Genomic DNA, 21,428 nt, shown 5'->3' with positions numbered 1-21,428 from the left:
GACGTTTAACCCACTGAGCCACCCAGGCGCCCCGGAAAGACTTCTGATGTACTGGCAGTTAGTCCAGTTTAAGTTCGTTTTAGTCGAAACTGAAGCATTCATACCTTCTTCTTTCCTTATCTGGAGGGTAAGAGAGCAGCACAGTAGATACATTTATTACTGGGTAACTTCAAGGTTTTCATTTATGCAAGGATGGGTAGAGATTGTTTAAGAAAGCAAAAAATCCAATCTGCAACTAAAAGCCTTTATTCCCTAGTTCTTACTCAAATGCAATGAGTTCAGAATTCTAACAGATTTGAAAATAAATAATGAAGAAAACCTTCTTTGTAGAACCTAAAATGTGGCCCCATGATGTAGCACGGCTCCATATTTTAAATTCTGCACAAAGCAAACCTGGACCGCAGCTGGAGGACATTGGGTCCTCCCTCCCCATGCAGGGAGGTGGGTCGGCCCTCTTCCTCCGTGTCCAGTCCCCGGGCATTTTTGGTCTCTGATACATGTGTTGCCTACACAATGTGAAGGGCTTTGAAAGCGGCCACAGCCTGTTTTTCCCTTTCGTGTCTGCTCTGCAGTATTTCCAGCAGGGAGATTTCAGGCAGAGCGTCTTCCTTTCGAGCATAGGTTGGATTTTTCTTCTCCTTCGAGGCTTGATCAGTCAGATTGGGAGGTTTGGGTTTGGGGATGGTCTTAGCATATTCCAAAGCCTAAAAGCATAAAGATAAAATGTTATTTGAGATGGGAAGTGAGCCCCGGGTTCCTTTAATGATGTGGAGTCTTAGGAAATGCTTATTAGCCATATGAATGGAGCCTCCGGCCACAATAACCTCCTGAGATGTGGGTGGGAATGGAGAGAGAATGGGGTATGCAAATCATGTGAAACAACACACAGTGTCCACCAAATAAATTAGCCGCGTAACCGTGTGCTGTGAAAAAGAGCCGAGAGATGACACACAGATTTGTGCCTGTGGGTGTTTTCGTTGTAAAACGGAGTTTTATTCGAGTGTTTGAAAGTAGATTTCTCACATGGGGGCTCTACTTAGCTTCTGGCCGTCTTCTTAAAACCAAACTTGTATTGAGGAGAGACGGACCTTACTGTTCAAAGTGGACTTGTTACAGCTTGAGACCAAAGATCTCACTGTCGTCGATGAGCCTCCATTATTACATCCAACTCTTCCTTATTCCTAGGCTCTTTGAACTCTAGCAACTATTAGAGGTTGGGAATTATTCTGTTCTTTAGCATATTATCTATAGAAACCCGGAGACTGGAAAAAGCAGACTTTTTTTTTTTTTTCCTTCAGTGACGTCCGTTCCGAAAGGCACTACAATAAAAATGAGATCACGAAATAGATTTCTAAACCTGCCTTTATATCAATTTTATATTTTAATGAGCGTTTCTTGATAGCTGAAATGGGAATGGTATATTTAGGTCGTGGGGGGGCAGCGGGGAACCTCCAGACTCCTCCGTGTGTGTAGGTGATTTCTGTAGGAATTTCTAATTACAGACTTGTTGCCTTGACTCTCTTCATGAAAAAATAATGGACTGGAGAGAAAAGAAAAAATGGCACCATGGAAACTCAGTCGAGTGGGCTGAGGTCTTCAAGGTCCGAGGAAGAAAGGCAATAAAGAGAAAATATGATGGCCTGTGAGAGAGAACATGAAGTACAAATTCCTAAAAGCACCAAAGGGTCACTTGTCCCTCATGCAAAGGGTCCCATGTTCTTACTGGGACGGAGACAGAGACTTTGCACTGCAAGGCTCGGTGTTTCCCCGAATGTACTTCATTCACATCCTGACTTCTAGCTGGATGACCTCTGAGACGGAGAACATTCTGTATTTTATGAAATATTTTTTTTGTGGCTAGAGAAACCTATATATTACGGTCCCTTGGGAACAATGTAGGGGAATGAAATTGAAAGAAACAGCGAAGGCCTTTTCTTTGACATACGTACTCCTAAATGACACGACGACTCTAATTTCTTAAAATTTAATGCTAGCGAGGGAAATTGATAGGATTCTATCAGGATTGCTGGTTTCTCCTAAGAAATCACCCTACTATTCAGTGAAAACGGTTTTAAAGTTTTGAGCCGAGTTGACAGAATGTTGCATTCGTTTCCGGTGTGCAGCATAGTGATTTGACGAATCCGTAGGTTAGGCTGTGCTCCCCACAAGTGTAGTTACCATCTGTCACCACGCAGGCCGTGACAGTCTCGTTGACTATAATCCCAGGGCCGTGCCTGTCGTCTCCATGATTTCCTTCCATAACCGGAGGCTTGTACCTGCCATTCCCCTTCACCCATTTTGCCCCTCGCCCTCGCCACCTCCCTTCTGGCGACCATCAATTTGTTCTCTGTATGTATGGGTTGGATTCTGCTTGTTGCTTGTTCATTTGGTTTTTAGGTTCCACATAGGAGTGAAATTGTGTTTCTTTCTCAGTCTGACTTATCTCACTTAGAATACCCTCTAGGCCTATCCACATTGGCATAAGTGGCCCCATTATATCCTTCTTTAATACGCCCCATCTTCCTTCTCCGTTCTTCTATGGAGGGACACTGGGGTTGCTCCCGTATCTCGGCTATGGCAAATATTGCGATAAACATACGTGTGCATGTATCTTTTCGAATCAGTGCTTTTGTTTTCTTTGGGTCAATAACGAGTAGTGGAACTATTGGATCATATGGTGTTTCTGTTTCTAGCTTTCTGAGGGGCCTCCATCCTGGTTTCCACAGTGACCGTATGACCTGACATTCCCACCAGCAGTGCATGAGGGTTCCTTTTTCTCCAAAGGCTCACCGACGCTTGTTATTTCTTGTCTGTTTGATTCTAACCATTCCGACAGGTGTAAGGTGATCTCATCGGGGTTTTGATTTGCATTTCCGTGATGAGGAGTGATGTCGAGTATCTCTTCATGTCTGCCGGCCTTCCTATTCAGTTTGTGGGTGGGTGACAAATTTGAAATACTATACTTGGAAGAAACCATGGAGGGCTAAAGACCATGACGAACTTCAGGCTAATCTTACAGCATCATATGTGTGTACGTGTTATTTGTATCCCTGTCTGTATCAATCAGTATCAGTATCTGTGAAGGAGGGACAGCAGTAGCTAAGACATCCCCTGTGTTCCAAAAAAACCCCCCAAAAGGTGGGGGAATTTAAGAGGTAACAAAGGTTTCCTTTTCATTCTAATTGCAAAGCTAACGGCCTTGCTGAGAATTTCTTACCTTCTGCCGAGGGATGGCCGATTTACTTTTGGTTTTTGCTGTTTGTGGTCTCGGCAGGAGGGATAGCGTCTTCGCGTTATACTCCTGAACTTGTCTGGCGTATTCCTTTTTTTGGATTAATTTCTGCATCTGTTCGGAGAAACAAAGTTACGACCGTGCACAGGCCCTGCTAGATCTCCCTGTTCTCTCCTTTTAAAAGCAGCACTCGTTTTAGCCGGCTGGGCGTATGGTAGCGTCTCGGAGGCACCGGGGAAACGGGGTTACCGTGTGTAAGGCAACGGCGGTGAGATGGTTAAGTTAATGTTTCTCCTAGAAATCGTCTCTCTGGGGGGTGGGGGGGGAGGGGGGACATCACCGCAGTAGCACACCCAGTGTTCCCTTAACAGGGGCTAAATCACATTCAGCTCCTTCTTTGTTGCATTTACCCAATTTATTTTCATTTTGGCTTCCAACTTTGAACTATACTCTCTTTTCATGCCCTGAGTGCAACCGCAGTGAAAACACATTAAATGAAGATCTCCTTTCCCTAGAGGAAAGGAACTAAAGTGGATGCACTTTTCATGGGTTGGGGGTCTCTTATCCTAAGCGTCTTCTCTGTAGCCACTCTTTGAAATTACCAAGATCACTCCATTGGGAAAGACCAACGACCGTCTAACACACGCATCTCTTTTCATGTGCACATGGCCCTCTTCTGTGCGGGGCCCTCAAAACTAACTAAAAGGTGGATACATAAGACAGCATTGGCCGGGTAATTTTATTTTATGGTAAAAGGCGTATCTGGGTCTCTATTACCAATGCTATTTCAGAAGAGTCTACTCGGAGGGAGACCTTTGGATGAGGACTTGGTTCCGGGGCACGGGTCTGTGCGGTTCTGCTAAAAGGCAGGTAGGCAAACCCAAGCCTACAGAACGCTGTACGTACGTCACACTCACTTTGTCTCTGATGGACTCAAGGTCAGGTCCAAGGCCTCCAAGCTTCACGTCTCTTTTCTGATAACCTTTCAGCTTGGCACTCTACAGATACAAAGAGACAGTTTCTATTAAGGAACTGTGTGTCCCCCCCACCCCCGCCCAGCTGTCCTAGCCACACAGGAGAGGGAAGAACGGAGGTCCGTGTGGACAGCTGGGAGAGTGTGGCCGCAATTCCTGATAGTTCTTCCACGTTAAGGGTAGCTCTTGATAATTTGTAGCTTCTTGGGTAATTTGTAGCTGGTCGGCTCACGGGCTTTGACTTCTCCGACTTCTGCAACAACAACAAAGCTGGAATTCTGAGAATTACAAATAAACATTTTCGAGTGAACGAACTGGTGTTTTGTTATTAACCTTTTGAACAACATCTGCTATTACTGTTGTGTCTGGTCTCCTACAATGACCAAACCAAATGATTTCCTGGGAAGAGGCCATCTAAATCAGGTAAGCATTGCTTCAAAAAGAGGAGTGCCCTGATGATGTCATAACATTCAAAAGACAGTACATTTTTTATCTTTTAATGTTTATTTATATTTGAGCGAGCGAGACAGAGAAAATGAACCGGTGGGGGAGGGGCAGAGAGAGATGGAGACGGAATCTGAAGCAGGCTCCCCGCTGGCAGCACAGAATCCAACGCGGGGCTCGAACTCACAAGCCGGGAGATCATGACGTGAGCTGAAGTCGGATGCTTAACCGACTGAGCCCCCCAGACGTCCCAAGATAGTAAATTTCTAAGGGTTAGAGTCTAGGCAAGATCTACTGAGAAACTCCTTTCATTCAGTGTGATTTTTGGATATTTTGAAGGGTGTAATTTTATTTTATTTTATTTTTATTATTATTATTATTTTTTAATGTTTTATTTATTTTTGACCGAGAGAGAGAGACAGAGCATGAGCAGGGGAGGGTCAGAGAGAGAGGGAGACACAGAATGCAAAGCAGGCTCCAGGCTCTGAGCCATCAGCACAGAGCCCGATGCGGGGCTTGAACTCACAGACCGCGAGATCATGACCTGAGCCGAAGTCAGATACTCAACCGACTGAGCCACCAGGCGCCCCTGAAGGGTGTAATTTTATATGACCTTCATAGTGGTATTGCATATTTAAAGGGACAGTAACATGTGGCGATTTAATTTTAAATTATGACATTTGAGCAAAATAACAGGGCGGAAAAACACTAATGCTCTCCAGACTGTAGACTAGATGATGATATTCCCCTGACTGCTGCTTTCAGTGTTAAAACTGACTTGCTGCTTGGGGCAGATGCCCTTGTGGAGATACCAAGTCCCCCCCCCCCCCCCCTTTTTTTTTTTTTTTTTTTTTTGAGTTTGTGAGTTCATTTGGTTTCCTTCCTTGAGCAGGGTAGGAAAGGACCATCCCAAAGAGCTAGTTTGGACGACAGTAGTTCCGTTCAGACAGATCTACGTCAACGCTTCAGCTGGAGAAAGAATAGCCATCCTCAAGAGGCGACAGCACTGCCCTGTTTCACCTGCATGTGGGACAAAGCTCCGTGTTTCTCTAAATCTCCAAAGCTCTCGTAAATTACGATAAGGCCTAAGATAAGCAGCACATCTAGTAAGTTCTTCAGACAGAATTTGGCAGAGAGCGTCCAGAGACTTAAAAAAAAAAAAAAATTACGTTGGATACAGTTACTGCGTATCATTCCTTGATGGGAACTGCGGTATCCTTTGTATCAACTGTTATAAGAATGTGTTCTCCTCCCACTGGGCTAGTGCCCGACTACCCGCAGCTGGCCCCAGTTAGTTAGTTTCTCCATTGCCTTTCCCCACTATAGAATCTTCGAGCCAGGTACTCTGTTCTGCAGATCCGAAGCACTGAGCTCTGGCCCGTGCAGTATAAATGAAAGTTGGCTGGGGGAAAGCTTGTATCTTAGAAAGCTTTTATCCGGGCTGGCTCGGCCCCTCTCTTTTTCTGTTTTCCCGCCTTGAATGCGGATATGGTTCTTGGATCTGGAACAGCAATCTTGGGTCGGGAAGGGAACAAGAGAACCATACAAATAACTGGTTCTGGTGTTGTGAGCTGTGTGGCTCTCTACCTGTGGGTTAATCGTACGTGAGAAGGAGCCCATCTTTTTGAAGGTATGGTAAATCGTAATTCTGTAACTTGGAGGTGAAAGCAGTATTTCTGACGTCTTGGTGCTTCAGAGAGCCAGAATCTTGTGACTCGTAGGCAACATTTCTACGCTTCAAGGATCGAGTTCTGCAAACCGAATTTCCCGGATTAGAATGTTCAGAACTTACAGTCGAAACTCTTTGGGCATATCTAACTCTAAAAGGAGAGAGAAGGTTCCTTTTTTCGGAAGAAGTTGTTGGGCTAAAAATCGTTTACAAATATTAAAGTATGGAGAGAAAATGGTGTTCGTTAAAGGCTCGTCAAAATCCGAAATCCCCTTTAAGAAAAACGATCACCTGGCAAAACCATTCTAGGTGCTTCTTGCCCTTGATATTTATCTGTTCATGCTTGTGTAAAATTGTCAAGTGCTACAAATTAGATATTTTCACTAAGCATTTTTTTTTTTTTGAGAGTGAAAGAGCACACACATGCATGAGTTGGAGAGAGGGGCAGAGGGAGAGCGCAAGAATCCTAAGCCGGCTCCTCGATCAGCACAGAGCCCCAAATGGGGCTCAAACTCAAAACCACGAGATCATGACCTGAGCGGAAATCAAGAGCTGGATGCTTAACTGACTGAGCCACCCAGGGGCCCCTTCACTAAGCGTTGTAGCATTATACTGTGTTTCCCCGTCATTGGTTTTCAAAAATGACTTCCATACAGAACATTCTGTCTTCTGGTTATAGTTGCATTATTTAGCTATTCCTCTAAATGTCGAACATTTAAGATGTCCTGGCAGTGAGCGTTGTTTGTGGGCTACCGTGAGAATTGCTTTGAGATCAGTTAACAGAAGTGGAATTATTGAGGCAAAATCATGAACACCTTTAAGGTCCTTCATGAACCCTTCCATTAGCAATGTGTAAGAATGGCCTTTTTGTGCAAGCCTTGATTGCACTGTGTGTGATCACATTTAAAAATCTCTGCTAATTACTAGGTGAGTGAACCCTCCTATCTTCTACGTGGCAATCGCAAACTTGTTCTTTATCATCTGACCTGTTTTGCAATCGCTGAAATTACTATTTGCCAGAGTAAACCAGAAATGAAAACGGAGAGAACCTCGCTCATATCCAAGTCCTAGATCCAATTTGTCCAAAACGGATGAGAAATGATCAGTGTGTCCAGAAATCACAATGTGAAGCAGCTTAACTGTAATCATTGCACGGACTCCCTAAAAGATACATCGTGAAGCGTGAATAATAGCTCCCTGCTCCCGGGTTCCCCCAGTTTTTACTATCCCGTCGAATAACCAGAATCTACATCTTGGCTGTCCTTGAAAAACAGAACACGGAGGGGACTAGCATTACCTATTTACAGAGTAAAGAGTGTGGCCCGGAGGGGAGGGGGAATCCAAATGCTCCAAACTCCTTTTCCGGGATCGGGCTGCTTCTAGCCAGAGACCCTTCTCAAGGGAGAGGGAGCATGCTTCATAAAGAAGTTTGCTCTGGGTGACTGGCGATGAAAAATCCTAGATTTGCTTAAGTTTGCCTCAAGTAATCTTGATTGCCGCTCAGTGCTGTAATTCCATTTGATCTCTTTCCATCAGAAATCTTCCTAACAGCTTTACTGAAATTGACTTTGCATACCACAGAACTTCCCCATTTGAAGTTGTACCCATTAGCAGCCGCTCCTCCCCCGCCCCCCACCCCGGCCCCCCACCTCCAGCACTAGGCAACGACTAATCTGCTTTCTGTCTCTTCAAAAGGCTTTTATAGTAAAATAATCCTCAGAATTTACTTTGATTTAGTTCTCCTTGGCTGTTACAAGACTAAAAGGTCACAATAGCATCCCCCGCCCCCCCCCACACACACCCTGAAAATTAAATCAACAATGATAGCCCTGTTAGGTCTCCAAACGCGGGGTGGGGTGGGGGGAATACAGTCCTGTTCTCAATACGCCCCTGATGGGGTTCGCTGCTAGTCTTTGCCTAAGATGTGCCCAAGCTGACCTCAGCCATCCCTGGCCCCTCCTGATGATGGCAAAGACCAGACCCGCCCGTCTGAACTGTTCACTGTTGATGGCCCCTTTAGCAGAAGATGGCACGGGACTGTCCTGATGGCGTATTTCTGCCGGTAATTAATCACCCTTCACAAGCTAGAAGAGTGATGTTTTCTTGTAAACTTGGGGCGAAGTGTGCGTGAGTTGAAAATGACCTTGACTGTCTGGCGAGGACCTGTTTCAACTCTGAAACGCTGTACCCTGCTGTGGGGGACACGGCAGGGCTTTTCTCCAGAACATTCCTCAGACGTATAAGCAGGGGAAGGCTACTCAAAAGCGGGACAATGGAAAAAAAAGCCTCAGATACTGGAGAGAACAGCAAGCGAAGGGAATTTGCTCTGTGGTTGCGAAATTTAATCCAAATAAACCTCTTCTTAGAAGCAGTCAAGCAGCAATACCCAGATTGTCTGTGACAACAAACACACGAGTTAATTACTGCAGCTCGGCTGCGGGAGAACCCTGTAAGCAGTGATTTTTGTGGCGGGTCGCGATAGATACTTTTATGCTGTTTGTCGTCCCGGGCGCTGCGTCAGTCTCTTGCTGCCTGACGACTGGCTTTAACAGCACGGGCGATGCTTCGCGTTCATCAATCAGTCCCCTCAGAACCGCCAGGGGAAGGGGAACGGTGCGTGGGCCCGTTGGCTTTACAAATCCTCACATTTTTAATGTGCTTCGAGTCGATTCCCTTGGAAACCGCAAGATTTGCTGTGACTAGCAAATGGGCATGACCCGGATAACGATTCCCCCCGTCTGGTGCCCCGGCTACCTGCTGTCCTATACAAATAGCTCTGTTCGAAATCATTTGAGCTTCTGGAGTAGCTTAAAGGACAAAGGGCGCTTCTGTGCATTTGTCAGATGTAGGTTGAAGGTGTTGGAGGGAGAAAATGGGTACAGGTGGATGGTAACATTCCTGAAAGAAAGCAGGAAGGGAAGGGCTTCTCTGACTTGGAAAGAGGGTTTGGGCGGCAGTAACTGAAAGTTCTTTTTCCTTCCTCTTCCCTACCCTCCCATACTCTCAGACTTCTGGGGACACACACTGTCACAGAGGTACTCTCCTCCCCCTCTCCTCTGTAAGACCTGAATTTAGGTTACTGAGGGAAGGAAGAAGGAAAAGGCAACTAATTGATTTGATGGTCTACTCCTCACTAGGGACGGAGATAAGGTGGGTTTTTTTTTTTTTTTTTTCTCTCCAGATTTTAAAGTTTATTTTTGAGAGAGCATGCGTGAGCAGGGGAGGGGCAGGGAGAGAATCCCAAGCAGGCTTCTGTCTGTCGGTGCAGAGCCTGATGCGGGGCTTGAACTCACAAATCGTGAGATCATGACCTGGGCCAAAACCAAGAGTCTGACACTCAACCGACTGAGCCACCTGGATGCCCCTAAGCTAAGGTTTAATACATCGTTTCATGTAATTATCACACCAAATCTGCAAAAAGAAGGAATGATTTCTGATTGTGCATGTGAGGAAACGGGCTCAGGTGAGTTACTGACTTGCCCAAGGGACACCAGTATTAAGAGAGCTGAGAAATTGGGAATGGCTGAGTCTGACTTCCACTTAACCCTGCTCACTAAGAACGGAGTCCAGGGGTGCCTGGGTGGCTCAGTCAGTTGAGCATCTGAATCTTGATTTCAGCTCAGGTCAGGGTTCCAGGATCATGGGATTGAGCCCTGCATTGGGCTCTGTGGAGCGTGTAGACCCTGGTTGAAAATCTCTCTTTCTCCCTCCTCCTCCCCCTCCCCCCTCCTCCGCCCCCTCCCCCCTCCTCCGCCCCCTCCCCCCCTCCTCCGCCCCCTCCCCACTTCATGCTCTTTCTCTCTCTAAGTAATAAGAAGAACTGTGTTTAAAGCTTGCATTTAAAAACAAATTATTTTGAGAGCGCATGCATGCAAATGGAAGAGGGGCAGAGAGAGAGAGAGAGAGAGTGAGTGAGTCTCAAGCAGGGTCCACACACACCACAGAGCCCAACATGGCACTTGAACCCAGGAACTGTGAGCTTGACCTGAGCTGAAACCAAGAGCCAGATGCTTAACCAACAGAGCCACGCGGGTGTCCCTAAAACCTTGCATTTTTAACAACAAGAAGGTTGTTTAACAACTAGAAGGTTTCTTCTAGTTGGCAAGAAACCTAACGCAGAAGATCCTCTTCTGAGGAGTGTGTTGGAGCTATGGCTTAGGCCGTTGGTAACCTATCAACCCTCCAGTCAACAGGCCCTCCTCACCCTGAGAATGTGCTGGTTCCAAAGCTCTGAATGGATTTCTGTTTAGACATAATAGCCTGCGTGGTGTCTGCCCTCCTAGTCTAGCCTGCAAGACCCCTTCTATTTATGAAGGACTTGAGAACGGCGCTAATCCTACCGCAGAACCTAACTACCACGTAATGATGTTTCTGTAGAAAAAGAAGGAACTTGGGATCCCAGAAACACGCTGCTCCTTATTTACAGGGAGACTGGGGCTTTTCCCAGCTGCAAGCCACTGATTGTGGTTCCCATGGCCTGGGCGGGGATTAGGGACCCCCTGCAGAACCGAGGCTAAGAGGGAGTAGGGTCAGAACAAGGAGTCCAAGGAGCCGCGGGGTGGGGGTGCGTGAGGGAGCTGAGGCAGGGACGCCAGGGTTATGAGGGGGGCTAGAGTCCTGAGGTAGACAGGCCTCCAAGGTGGCAGCTGTAAGGAGCTGGCTGGGCTGTTTCCTACCCGTCAACCGCTGACGTCTTTGCCCCAAGCAGATCTTTCGTTTCTTCTCTTAAATATGCGTAAAGTCCTTCTCCATATGATAAGCAGGCTCCTGTGAGACCTGGCCCCTACCCACTGCTCCACCTGCATCCGTCCACACCCCGTGCTCCCTGTTTCAGGGACAGCAACACTGACGTGCTGGCAGTTCCCAGCATGCATCGCGGTGTCTCCAGCTTCATAATAGCTGCTCAGGCCGGTCCCTTTGCCTGAAATGCTGTCTTGTTCACTGTTGATCATCTAAAACTCGGCTCAGGGGGGCGCTTGGGTGGCACTTAACCAGTCGGTGAAGCATCCAACTCTTGGTTTCAGCTCAGGGTCACGATCTCCCCATTTCTGAGTTCGAGCCTCACGTCGGGCTCTGTGCTTGCAGTGTGGAACCTGCTTGGGATTCTCTCTCCCTCTCTCCTTCTGTCCCTCTGCCCCTCTCTCCCTCTCAAAATAAATGAACTTGAAAAGGAAATAAAACTTGGCTCAGAATTATCCTCTGAAGCTCTGCTTAACCCTGCCACCCTCCCCCCAAACTCCTTAGTGCTCCTCAGTGCAGCCCACACATACCTCTTTTTTCTTTTCTTTTCTTTCCTTTCTTTTTTTTTTTTTTTTTTTATGTGCAACATTATACTGAAGCCATTTTCATGTGTGTCTACGCGAGGAGGGGCCATGGCTCATTTTCTTTACACCCTGGCACCTACCACTGTTCCTAATAGCAATTCGACACCTATGTGGAACGGAGCTAAGATTTGATGCCCTAAACTGCCTTCTAGGGAGGGTCCCTCTAGACCGAGGCACTCCTTCCCCCACTTGCTGGGAGTGCTGTCTGCTGTGGCTCACAGTTGGGTCCCTCCCTAAAAACCGCCCTCAGCCAGATGTGATACCCAGCTGTGGTACCCAAAGTTACAGCCCTTCCCCAGGGACAGTCAGTAGCCAATGGCTGGTCCATGTGGGTCCTGTACCTTTAAAGGGCCATCCCAACTTCAGAGTCCCTGTGGGCCTCTCAGAGGCTTCTTGCTGCCCCTGTATCATGGGCACACACTCTCCCTCAGCCAGCCCTGCCCCCCCCCACCCTTGTGGGGGTGGTTCTAGAAGCACTTGTCAGTAAACCTCTTGCAAGGAATCTCCACTTCAGAGTCTATTCCTGGGGAACCCAGTCACCACATTCCCATATTGCTTCCCACTGGGTCTTGCCCTGTTGCCCTGTAAACCGGAATGTACTTTCCAGTTGTTTCCTGACCACTTGACATTCGAAGCCAGTGACTTTCCTGAGGGGTTTTTATTACTTGCAACAGTGGAGAAATGCACAGGACATAAAAAGACTCCTTCAACGTTCCTTCAGGTCCTCCTGGGAAGACTCCACTCGGAATCCCCCTCTGCCCCTTTTCCGCTTATCTCTACAGACTGGATGCGAAAGATTTAAATGGAGCAAAGGTGCTCATAATGGTGATTCTTACAAAGAACTCAGAAGAGATGAGCCAGTGTTTCTGAGGGAAGCCCAGTCACTGGTTGTTCCTGGGTCTTGGGGTGCAGGAGCTGGGGTGGGGGATTAGGACAAGAATTGTTCCCCGAGGTGGGGCGACAGAGGGATGGAGGGGGTAGAATGCAGTGACAGACTCCCTCAGCCCTACTTTGTCTCTTCAAATACGAGCACGTGCGGAGAGACTCAGCCTAGGCTAGGGGTTGAAATGGGGTGTGTGGAACCCAAGCGTGTGACGTCTAACCTGGGGCTAGAAGGAGGACTCTCGCTTCTCCGCGAAGGTGCACCCTTCCCAGAGATGAAGCACAAAGTAGGGACATCTGAGGCGGCAGCCAGGGACAGATGAGATCAGGAAGCACCTCAGGACTTGGGCCCACCTGGAAGGACCTGTTTCAGGGCTGGGAGTAAGGGAATGGCCATGCCCGTCTGCATTACCAGAATTGAAAGGTTATTTGGTAAAAATGCTTTTATTACCTTGGTGCTGCTGCTTTTCCTATGCTTTTTTCCTTTTTCCAGCTGAAACAGATAGCCTTCGGAATTGCTGCGACCCACTTTCATTTGGTTTCTTTGGCTTGTCTCCGCGCTGAGTTGGGATTCGCTCTCTACCCTGGACAAGATAGGTGGAAATGTGACGCTGGGCGAGGCCCCTTCGTTAGGCTGCACCTCCGTCAGCTGCTTTAAAGCCTGCTGATGTCGCTCCATGATCTGAGCGAGCTGGGAGTCCGGAGAAGCTCTCCCAGGCTGGCTGTCAGAGGGAGAATGGAATTTCCTGAATGGGGGGAAAAAAAAAACCAAACCACAACCCACAAATCTGTTAATAACACCTGGGTATATAGGACGTTGAGCAGAAAAGTCTTTTTGTACTTGAGGTATTCATCGCTCTCCAAATCAAACTCCTGACCTTCAGCTGAATCTTTGCATAAATACATTAACCTCTTAAAACCCTCCTAGTTTTTCTTTAGGGTAGTTTAGCTCTTGTTTGAGGACTTCCATTTAGTGCATTCGAAATCGAAAAACAAAAACAACAAACGCCCCTTGGAAACGTCAAAGACCTTCCCACTGTAAAATGCCTGGAAATGTTGGGTTAAATTGGAACAAATATCTTTTTAGTAAATACACGGTTGAATTTCTAAGAGAGGGAAACTTCAAGACACACACAAAAAAGGAACTAAAAGTAAAGCAGATTTCGGATAAGCTAAAGCTATGGCTTTCTTGGTGGGAGTTTTGCACCTATGGGCTTGAGTTTTGTTTTGTTTTTTTTTTAATATTTGAGAGAGACAGAGACAGAATGCGAGTGGGTTGGGGCAGAGGGAGGGAGGCACAAAATCGGAAGCAGGCTCCAGGCTCCGAGCTGTCAGCACAGAGCCTGACGCGGGGCTCGAACTCACAAACTGTGAGGTCATGACCTGAGCGGAAGTTGGACGCTCAACCGACTGAGCCACCCAGGCGCCCCTGGGCTTGAGTTTTAACACTTAACGCTGGTGTAGGGTATGTGAAATCTTGGCCCCGTGTGGCATGGGGAATCCAGGGAGAGGCCTGCATACAGGCCTTGGAGAGCTACGTCTTCAAGAAACAGTTGGGTTAGTGAAAGTCACCAGCCTTGAGAATCTGCAAAGCAAGGCTGTTTGTCTTCGTCTAGGCTCTCAAGTGGAGAAAAAATTCCTTGTGAATTTCCACGGGACAGCGTTTGGGGTTCAAATTTACCTTCTCCACACAAACGTGGATTCCAGCACCAAAAAAATTAACATAAAAATGATCCTAGAAGAGGGCTCTCCCTGTTGTACCTGGCAGAACCAAATATAAAAGTTCTCTGGGGCGCCTGGGTGGCTCAGTTGGTGAGTGTCCGACTTCACCTCCGGTTATGATCTCACGGTTCATGAGTTCGAGCCCCACGTCGGGCTCTGTGCTGGCAGCTCGGAGCCTGGAGCCTGCTTCGGATTCTGTGTCTCCCTCTCTTTTGCTTTGTCCCTTCCCCACTCTCACTCTCTCTCTCTCTCTCTCTCTCTCAAAAATAAACATTTGAAAAAAAATTCTCTGGAGGGATAACCTCCTTCTCTAGCCTGCTTACGTGTCTTTAGACAAGATAGCCAAGCATACATTCACAATCCCAAATCCTAGAATATATGAGGAAATAATCCACTAAGTAGAAGAGCCCACAGGTGCACATGCACACGCACAAGAAACAGTGATGGATTTCTACGAACTTCTGATAATAGAATTTTAACATTTAAAAAAATTTTTATGTTTTAGAGAGTGTGAGCTGGGAAGGGGGCAGAGGGGGAGAGAATCTTTTTTTTTAAATTTAATTTCTTAATTATCTTTTTAAATATTGTCAAATTGGTTTCTGTACAACACCCCGTGCTCATCCCAACAGAGACTCTTTTTTTCAATATTAATCTTTATTTCTGAAAGAAAGAACACGTATGAGTGAGGGAGAGTCAGAGACAGAGAGGGGGACATAGGATCCAAAGCAGGCTCTGTGCACTGACAGCAGAGAGCCCGAAGTGGGGCTCAAACTCACAAAAGGTGAGATCATGACCTGAACCCTGAACTCCTCTCACCCTGGAGAGAGAGAATCTTAAGCAGGCTTCATGAGCCTGACACAGGGCTGGATCCCATGACCCCAGGATCTTTATTCTCAACTCACTGAGCCACCCAGGAGCCCCTAGATAGCATTCTGAAGCATGTTTAAAGATTTTATTTAAAAAAAAAATTTTTTTTAACGTTTATTTATTTTTTGAGACAGAGAGAGAGGGAGACACAGAATCCGAAACAGGCCCCAGGCTCTGAGCTGTCAGCACAGAGCCCGATGCGGGGCTCGAACTCACGGACCGTGAGATCATGACCTGAGCCAATGTCGGACGCTTAACCGACCAAGCCACCCAGGCCCCCCAAGATTTTAAAGACCTGAGAGAAGAAATCAAAACCCTGAGAAACCGATTTTGGAAAAAAAAAAAAAAAAAAAGGTTTTAATCAGAACCGAATAAAGATTCTAGACCTGAAACATACCACTATTGAAATTTACTAAATTTTGATTAAAGTGCATACTAGACTCAGCTGAAGAAAGTTAGTGCATTTGGAAACTGGTGGGAGGAAATTTCTCAAGCACAGATAGATAAAAGATGAAATAAGAAACCGTTAAAGAGACCCAGAGTCTAGAATAACAGAATCTAGTATGCATGTATTTGGTGTTCCCGGAGGGAAAACAGTATTTCCTGAGACAGGAAATATCCATAGGAAATAGTACGTAATAATCAAAGGGAAAATGGATGGTAGTTTTTATGGAATTTATGAAAGCGATGAATCCTCAGATTTAGGAATCACAAGCAGGATTAAAAACTTCATATCGAGACCTAACACAGGGAAACCTCAGAATACCAAAAACAAAGGGGGAATCCTTAAAAGAGAAAAACAAAAGGAATGATAATTATATTGACAAAAACTTTTCAAAGAAACAGAAACCAGGAGATAGGAAAATGTTTTCCAACTCTTTACCAGGTTAAACTATAATTCAAGATAGAGAGTAAAGGTCCTTCAGGTAGATTTAGCAGTGACCTACCCTTGCTGAAAACCTTTCCAAAAGATCTACTTCAGGAAGAAAGAGTCAAATGGAAGAAAAATGGTGAGGCAGAGACATTAATAATCAGTTAAATTTAAAACACTCTCTACAAGAAGCCTTAACTTTTGGAGACATACATAGGAACTACGAAAGATGCTGGAGGAAAAATGCGTGACTCAAAGGGCGATTGGATTAAAACAATCCAGCGATTCTGAATATGCTCTGGAAGAGAACAGAAATATTTTGCCTGGCTAAGTAAGTTTTTCAAAAACCTTGAGAAGTTGGGTGAATCTAGAGGGTATTATGCTCAGTGAATGAAGTCTGAGTCAAATACCATAGGATTCCACTCATAAATGAAATCTATAAACTATAAAAAGAATCAGTCCTGTAAATATGGAGAACAAACTGACAGTTGCCGGAGGGTAGGAGGTAAGGCGTTGGGCGAAGTGGGTGATGGAGAGAGGGAGATACAAGGCTTTCGGTTATGGAATGCATAAGTCACGGGAATAAAAGTCATTGCATAAGGAATACAGTCAATGATACTGTAATAGCAATGTGACGGGACAGAGGGTAGTTACACTTGTGAACGTAGCATAATGTATAAACTTGTCAGATCACTAGTTGTGCAGCCGAAACTGACATTGTGCGTCAATTATACTCAAAATAGAGAAAGCGTATTTCCAAATCGGGAAAAAGTAACAAAATTCTACTCAATAAAAGACACACACACACACATAGGATAGCAACAGGGTGATGGAAAGGACAAATTAGGATGGTAGAAATAAATCCAAATATGATTATTACAGTAAACATAAGTAGATTAAAGCTGAAAATCTGCCCGCAAACAGAACAAAGCCAAACAAAAAATACATGTGATCTAAATGGTTTTATGGGAAAATTCTATGAAACTTCAAGTAATAGATAATTCCAATTGTATATCAAGTGTCCTAGAGGATGGAGAAAGGGGGAATACTCTGCAATTAGTTTTATAAGGTTGGTATAGTCTTGATAACCCATTCAGATAAGGCTAGTGGCAGATAGGAAAATTTTAAGCCAACCTCACTTCACGCATGTGAATCTTAAATCCTAAATAGTGTTAAAAAAATCAAATTAGGCAACATATTAAAAATACAATGTGACAAGTTAGGTTAATCCTAGGAATAAAAGGATGATGTCACATTAGGAAATCTATTAATAGGGGCACCTTCGGTGGCTCAGTCAGTTGAGTGACCGACTCCTGATTTTGGCTCAGGTCATGATCTTGTGGTTTTGTGGGTTCAAGCCCCATGCTGACCGTACACAGAGCCTCTCTTTGTCTCTGCCCCTCCCCTGCTCATGCTCAATTTGTCTCTCTCCAATAAAAATAAAAACTTAAAGGAAATCTGTTAATATATTTAACTACCTTAAAGGATTTAAAGAGAAAATTTTTCAATTGATGCAGGACAAGTCTTTGATAAAATTAAGTATCCATTTGTGATAAAAGCTCTCGGCAACAGGAATAGGAGACATATCCTGTCTCCCCTCCCTATCTAGCAAAAGTTAAATATTTTTAATGGTGTGAATGTTAGAAGCGCTCCCTCTAAAGTCAGGAAACAAGACAGGGATGCCTGCTATCTATCACGATCTGTCTAGGAAGCCAGTTCTGAATTTTATTGACTGTTCCATACCTCCAGGTGAAGGACTGAGATGTGTTCTTCTCACTTCAGACATGCAAAATTGTCTACCTACTTTGAAAGTAAGCTCCTTGAAGGCACCCGGGCATCACATTACTTTTGTACCTTCTATAGAGCATTTTAGCACTGGATTTAGTGCATATCTGGTGTGTAATATACACATTTGATTGAATGACATCGGGACACGTCCCCTGATGTGAGTTTAAAAATAACTTTTTTTTTTTTTGGTCTGATGATGGAAGCAATACACCTACACTGCAGGGAACTTGAACAATTCAGATTCAGAAAGTATGCAGAGGACATTAAAAATAAGTCCAATTTCTCTTGCCAGAAATAACTGCTATGGACATTTTGATGCATTTTTCCTCGTTTGTGCCTATTTCTGCATAGTAGAGCTCCTACTCCTTAGGTGTAAATTTGCACCTTACTGTTTGCTTTTTATAGAAGTATTTCTTTAAAATAGGTTTTTTTCATGTTTATTTTTGAGAAAGAGCACGAGCGGGGGGAGGGGCAGACAGAGAGGGAGACACAGAATCCGAAGCAGGCTCCAGGCTCTGACCTGTCAGCACAGAGCCCGAGGTGGGGCTCGAACCCATAAATTGCAAGATCATGACCTGAGCCGAAGTTGGACCCTTAACCTTCTGAGCCACCTAGGCGCCCCTATAGAAGTGTTTCTTTATAACCAAAGCTTTTTAATGGTTGCGTGACATTAAATACCATCATTAACGTTTCCTTATTGTTGGGTTATTGTTGTCATTTTGGTAATGATGGTATTTGGGGGCATACCTATATTTCCTTAGGATAACCACGTTGGAGACCGTTTCCTCCAAACATTACTTGTAACCCTCAAAATATACTGATTTTTTTTTTTTTTTTTAAATTGGGTCCTCTCTCCTCCCATCCCTCCAACCTCTGGCTTAACTACAGTGGGAAAAGTAGAGGAGACTGGGAGGAAGAAAAGAAATACCTCGCAAGTGGGCTATGTGAGGCAGAAATCAGAGCCAAGGACATTGCTAGGCGATGTTTTCCTCTCCCTTGACCGTCCCCATGACCCACACCTTCTCCTGTCTCCAGTGGTCTCTCATAGCTCCTCTAGGAAAAAGTTGGGAAAAGGGAATTCTTACCATAATATTTCTAAGTTCTTATATTTCGTCTCTGTGTAAATCTGCTTGGGTTGCTTCCTATTTGTGGTTGATCCATTAACATTTACTGTAGGAACAGACTGTGAGCCTTTCTGGCTCAGGGGCACTTGTCTCTTACTAAGCTCGTTTAGGTGGTTCAAGCCCACATTGGAAAGAGTGTGGATGTGTGGCTGCTGATGTGACGGTCTTTTCTCTTCTTGGCCTTCGTGTCCTCTTTGTTTGTGAACATCCGTCACTGACTGATATCCAGTAGAGTTGTTATACCATGACTTATCAGAAGCCTGCTGTGCTGGGCCAAGTTTGTTGGAGGTTACTTTGGGATCCCGGCTCCTAAGTGCACTTGAGTCTTGTAAATCATCATTCGGGGCATTCATAATTACAATTGTTTCGTGCTTTATTGAAGGATCAGTGGGCTTATTCTGGTTCGGTTGCTGTCTGGGAGTGCTATTCTGGTTTCCCTGACAGACAGCCAGCTCCTCAGTCACCAAAGACTTCAGGCCACGCTGGCGTCTGTGCTGTTTCCAGATCTTGTGCTTGGCTGGTTTTCTGGAAGGCTGCTGACCGTTGGTGGTTTCAGAAGATTGACGTCTCAGTAGGTTGTTTGATTTTGCACTTTCACAGTGAGACCAGTGTTCTTGGTGATTCTAAAAAGAGACCTTTGGTTAACGTAAAGCTAAATGATCAGCATGCTTCACAATTTATATTAGTATTTTCCAAATTGCCAGTTAAGACTTCTGGGAAGTGACCACAGAATCGAAAGGAGATTATGAATGGGGGGAGAGGGGGGACCTTTCCTAATTTCAGGATATGAGAGTGATTGAGTAATTCCTCTTGGCAGTTTCAGATTATGAATTTTCTAGAAAGAAGAAGAGAGCTTAGAATGGGCTTTATATTCAGGACTAGTCTTTGACTTCAAATGTAAAATGACGTATCACCACAGGGTGGGGAGGGGAAGGGGCTTTACCTCTACAGGGCTGCATTACAAAGAAGGTGCAAATCTATACCAAAATATGCAAGTTTATTCTAACTAAGACGAATATTTTTAAACATCTTAACCAGAAGGGACATCAGTGATCTGCTTACCAACCGGGTACAAATCTAATAGGAGATACAATTTAGATGATCAGATCTTCTTACTCATATGGGTCAGAAGCTAGAAATGACCTCTTCACCAGATGAAACAAATTAGATTTTATTCAGAGGATTATAAAGGAGGCCGCACTGTGATAGGACATCTGTGAAACCACAAGGGTTGTTTTGCTTCAGTTCCTTAATATAGCCTGTACTTAGGCAATCAAACATCTGGGGGAAATATTTCAATTTCAGAAAGGTCTTTATGCTTTTCAAAGTCTTGTAACAACAAAATGTACTCCTGGTATAATAGATACACTATGTAACTATATTGTGCTAAGCCATTTAGAAATATTTTCCAAGGAATAAAGCACTCATTACTTTGTGAAAAACTAGCAGAGTTAAGAGGCCTTTGGAAAAGAATGATTAAATGCTTAGTAAAAATAGTGAAGACCATATGCATCAGTGTGGAATATACCTGTGCCATAGTTTTTCCTTTCTGAACACCTACTAAAAAATCTCTATGGCCTGTATCTATGCAATGTTAATTGAAAAATCCAAGTTACCTGGATCACTCGAGGGGGGGAAACACCCTTTTTTTTTTTTTTGCTCAAATTGTTTAAGCTTGCTATGAACAATGATCAAATTATTGCAGTGAGTTCAACTTTTTTTCACTTTTCTGATAGAATTACTAGGACATCCTGTTCTCTGTAATAATAAATGGCATTCTATTTCTAATGAAGTCTCCTTATAATGATTAGGTCGAGACTGTTAAATTTAACACAGTAATATACAATATTACTTTGCATGTCAGATTTTTAAGTCAGAATGGCTTATCTGAAATTTAGACTATGTTCTCCTCAGAATTGGAGCTTTCTGGAGGATTGGCCAGGCTCTGATTAGCTCGTCTAAACTTTACATTTTTACCTTTGGTACTCGAAAAAAGAAAAACTTCCTTTTTTTGTATTTCAGTTAAGAAAGGGGCACCTGGGTGGCTCAGTTGGTTAAGCATCTGACTTCGACTCTGGTTATGATCTCGTGGTTCATGAGTTTGAGCCCGGCATCGGGCTCGGTGCTGACCGCTCAGAGCCTGGAGCCTGCTTCGGATTCTGTGCCCCCCCCTCCCCCACCCGGCCTATCCCCTCTCAAAAATAAACATTAAAGAAAAACCGTTTTCCTTCCATGTGGTATATGGAGCTGCACGGGAGAAATGTGGGCACAGAGGCTCTGCAAATAGATAATCCAAGAGCATCGTTCCTTAAAGTGGACCCAGAAGAAAACGGCTATTTTACAGTCGTGTCAGTGTGTTAATGAAACACCGTGGCTCTTTTCATGGCTGTCATCCCTGTTTATGAAGGCAAAAAAGAAAAGTCACCTTTGCTATGATCTCTAAATATTTATTGATGCTGATGGTGTCACATAGAAGAGTATCTGTTCTGGGCGCCTGGGTGGCTCGGTCGGTTAAGCGTCTGACTCTTGAT

At 44.8% G+C, this 21,428-nt stretch overlaps 1 protein-coding gene across 1 annotated transcript in view; it reads right to left on the bottom strand.

The window, feature by feature from the left end:
• Positions 1–230: 230 nt before the first annotated feature.
• The window catches only part of JHY (junctional cadherin complex regulator), a 60,163-nt gene continuing 38,965 nt past the window's right edge, over positions 231–21,428 (bottom strand). Inside the window, 6 exon segments of the mRNA XM_042906567.1 lie at positions 231–704; positions 3,218–3,346; positions 4,150–4,230; positions 4,307–4,459; positions 12,977–13,247; positions 18,859–19,520. Of these exon segments, the coding sequence (XP_042762501.1) occupies positions 507–704; positions 3,218–3,346; positions 4,150–4,230; positions 4,307–4,459; positions 12,977–13,247; positions 18,859–19,520 (1,494 nt within the window). The 3' untranslated portion in view covers positions 231–506.

This window comes from Panthera leo, chromosome D1 (assembly GCF_018350215.1).
Source record: "Panthera leo isolate Ple1 chromosome D1, P.leo_Ple1_pat1.1, whole genome shotgun sequence".
NCBI classification, from domain to species: domain Eukaryota; kingdom Metazoa; phylum Chordata; class Mammalia; order Carnivora; family Felidae; genus Panthera; species Panthera leo.
This window is presented reverse-complemented; position numbering and strand designations above follow the sequence as displayed.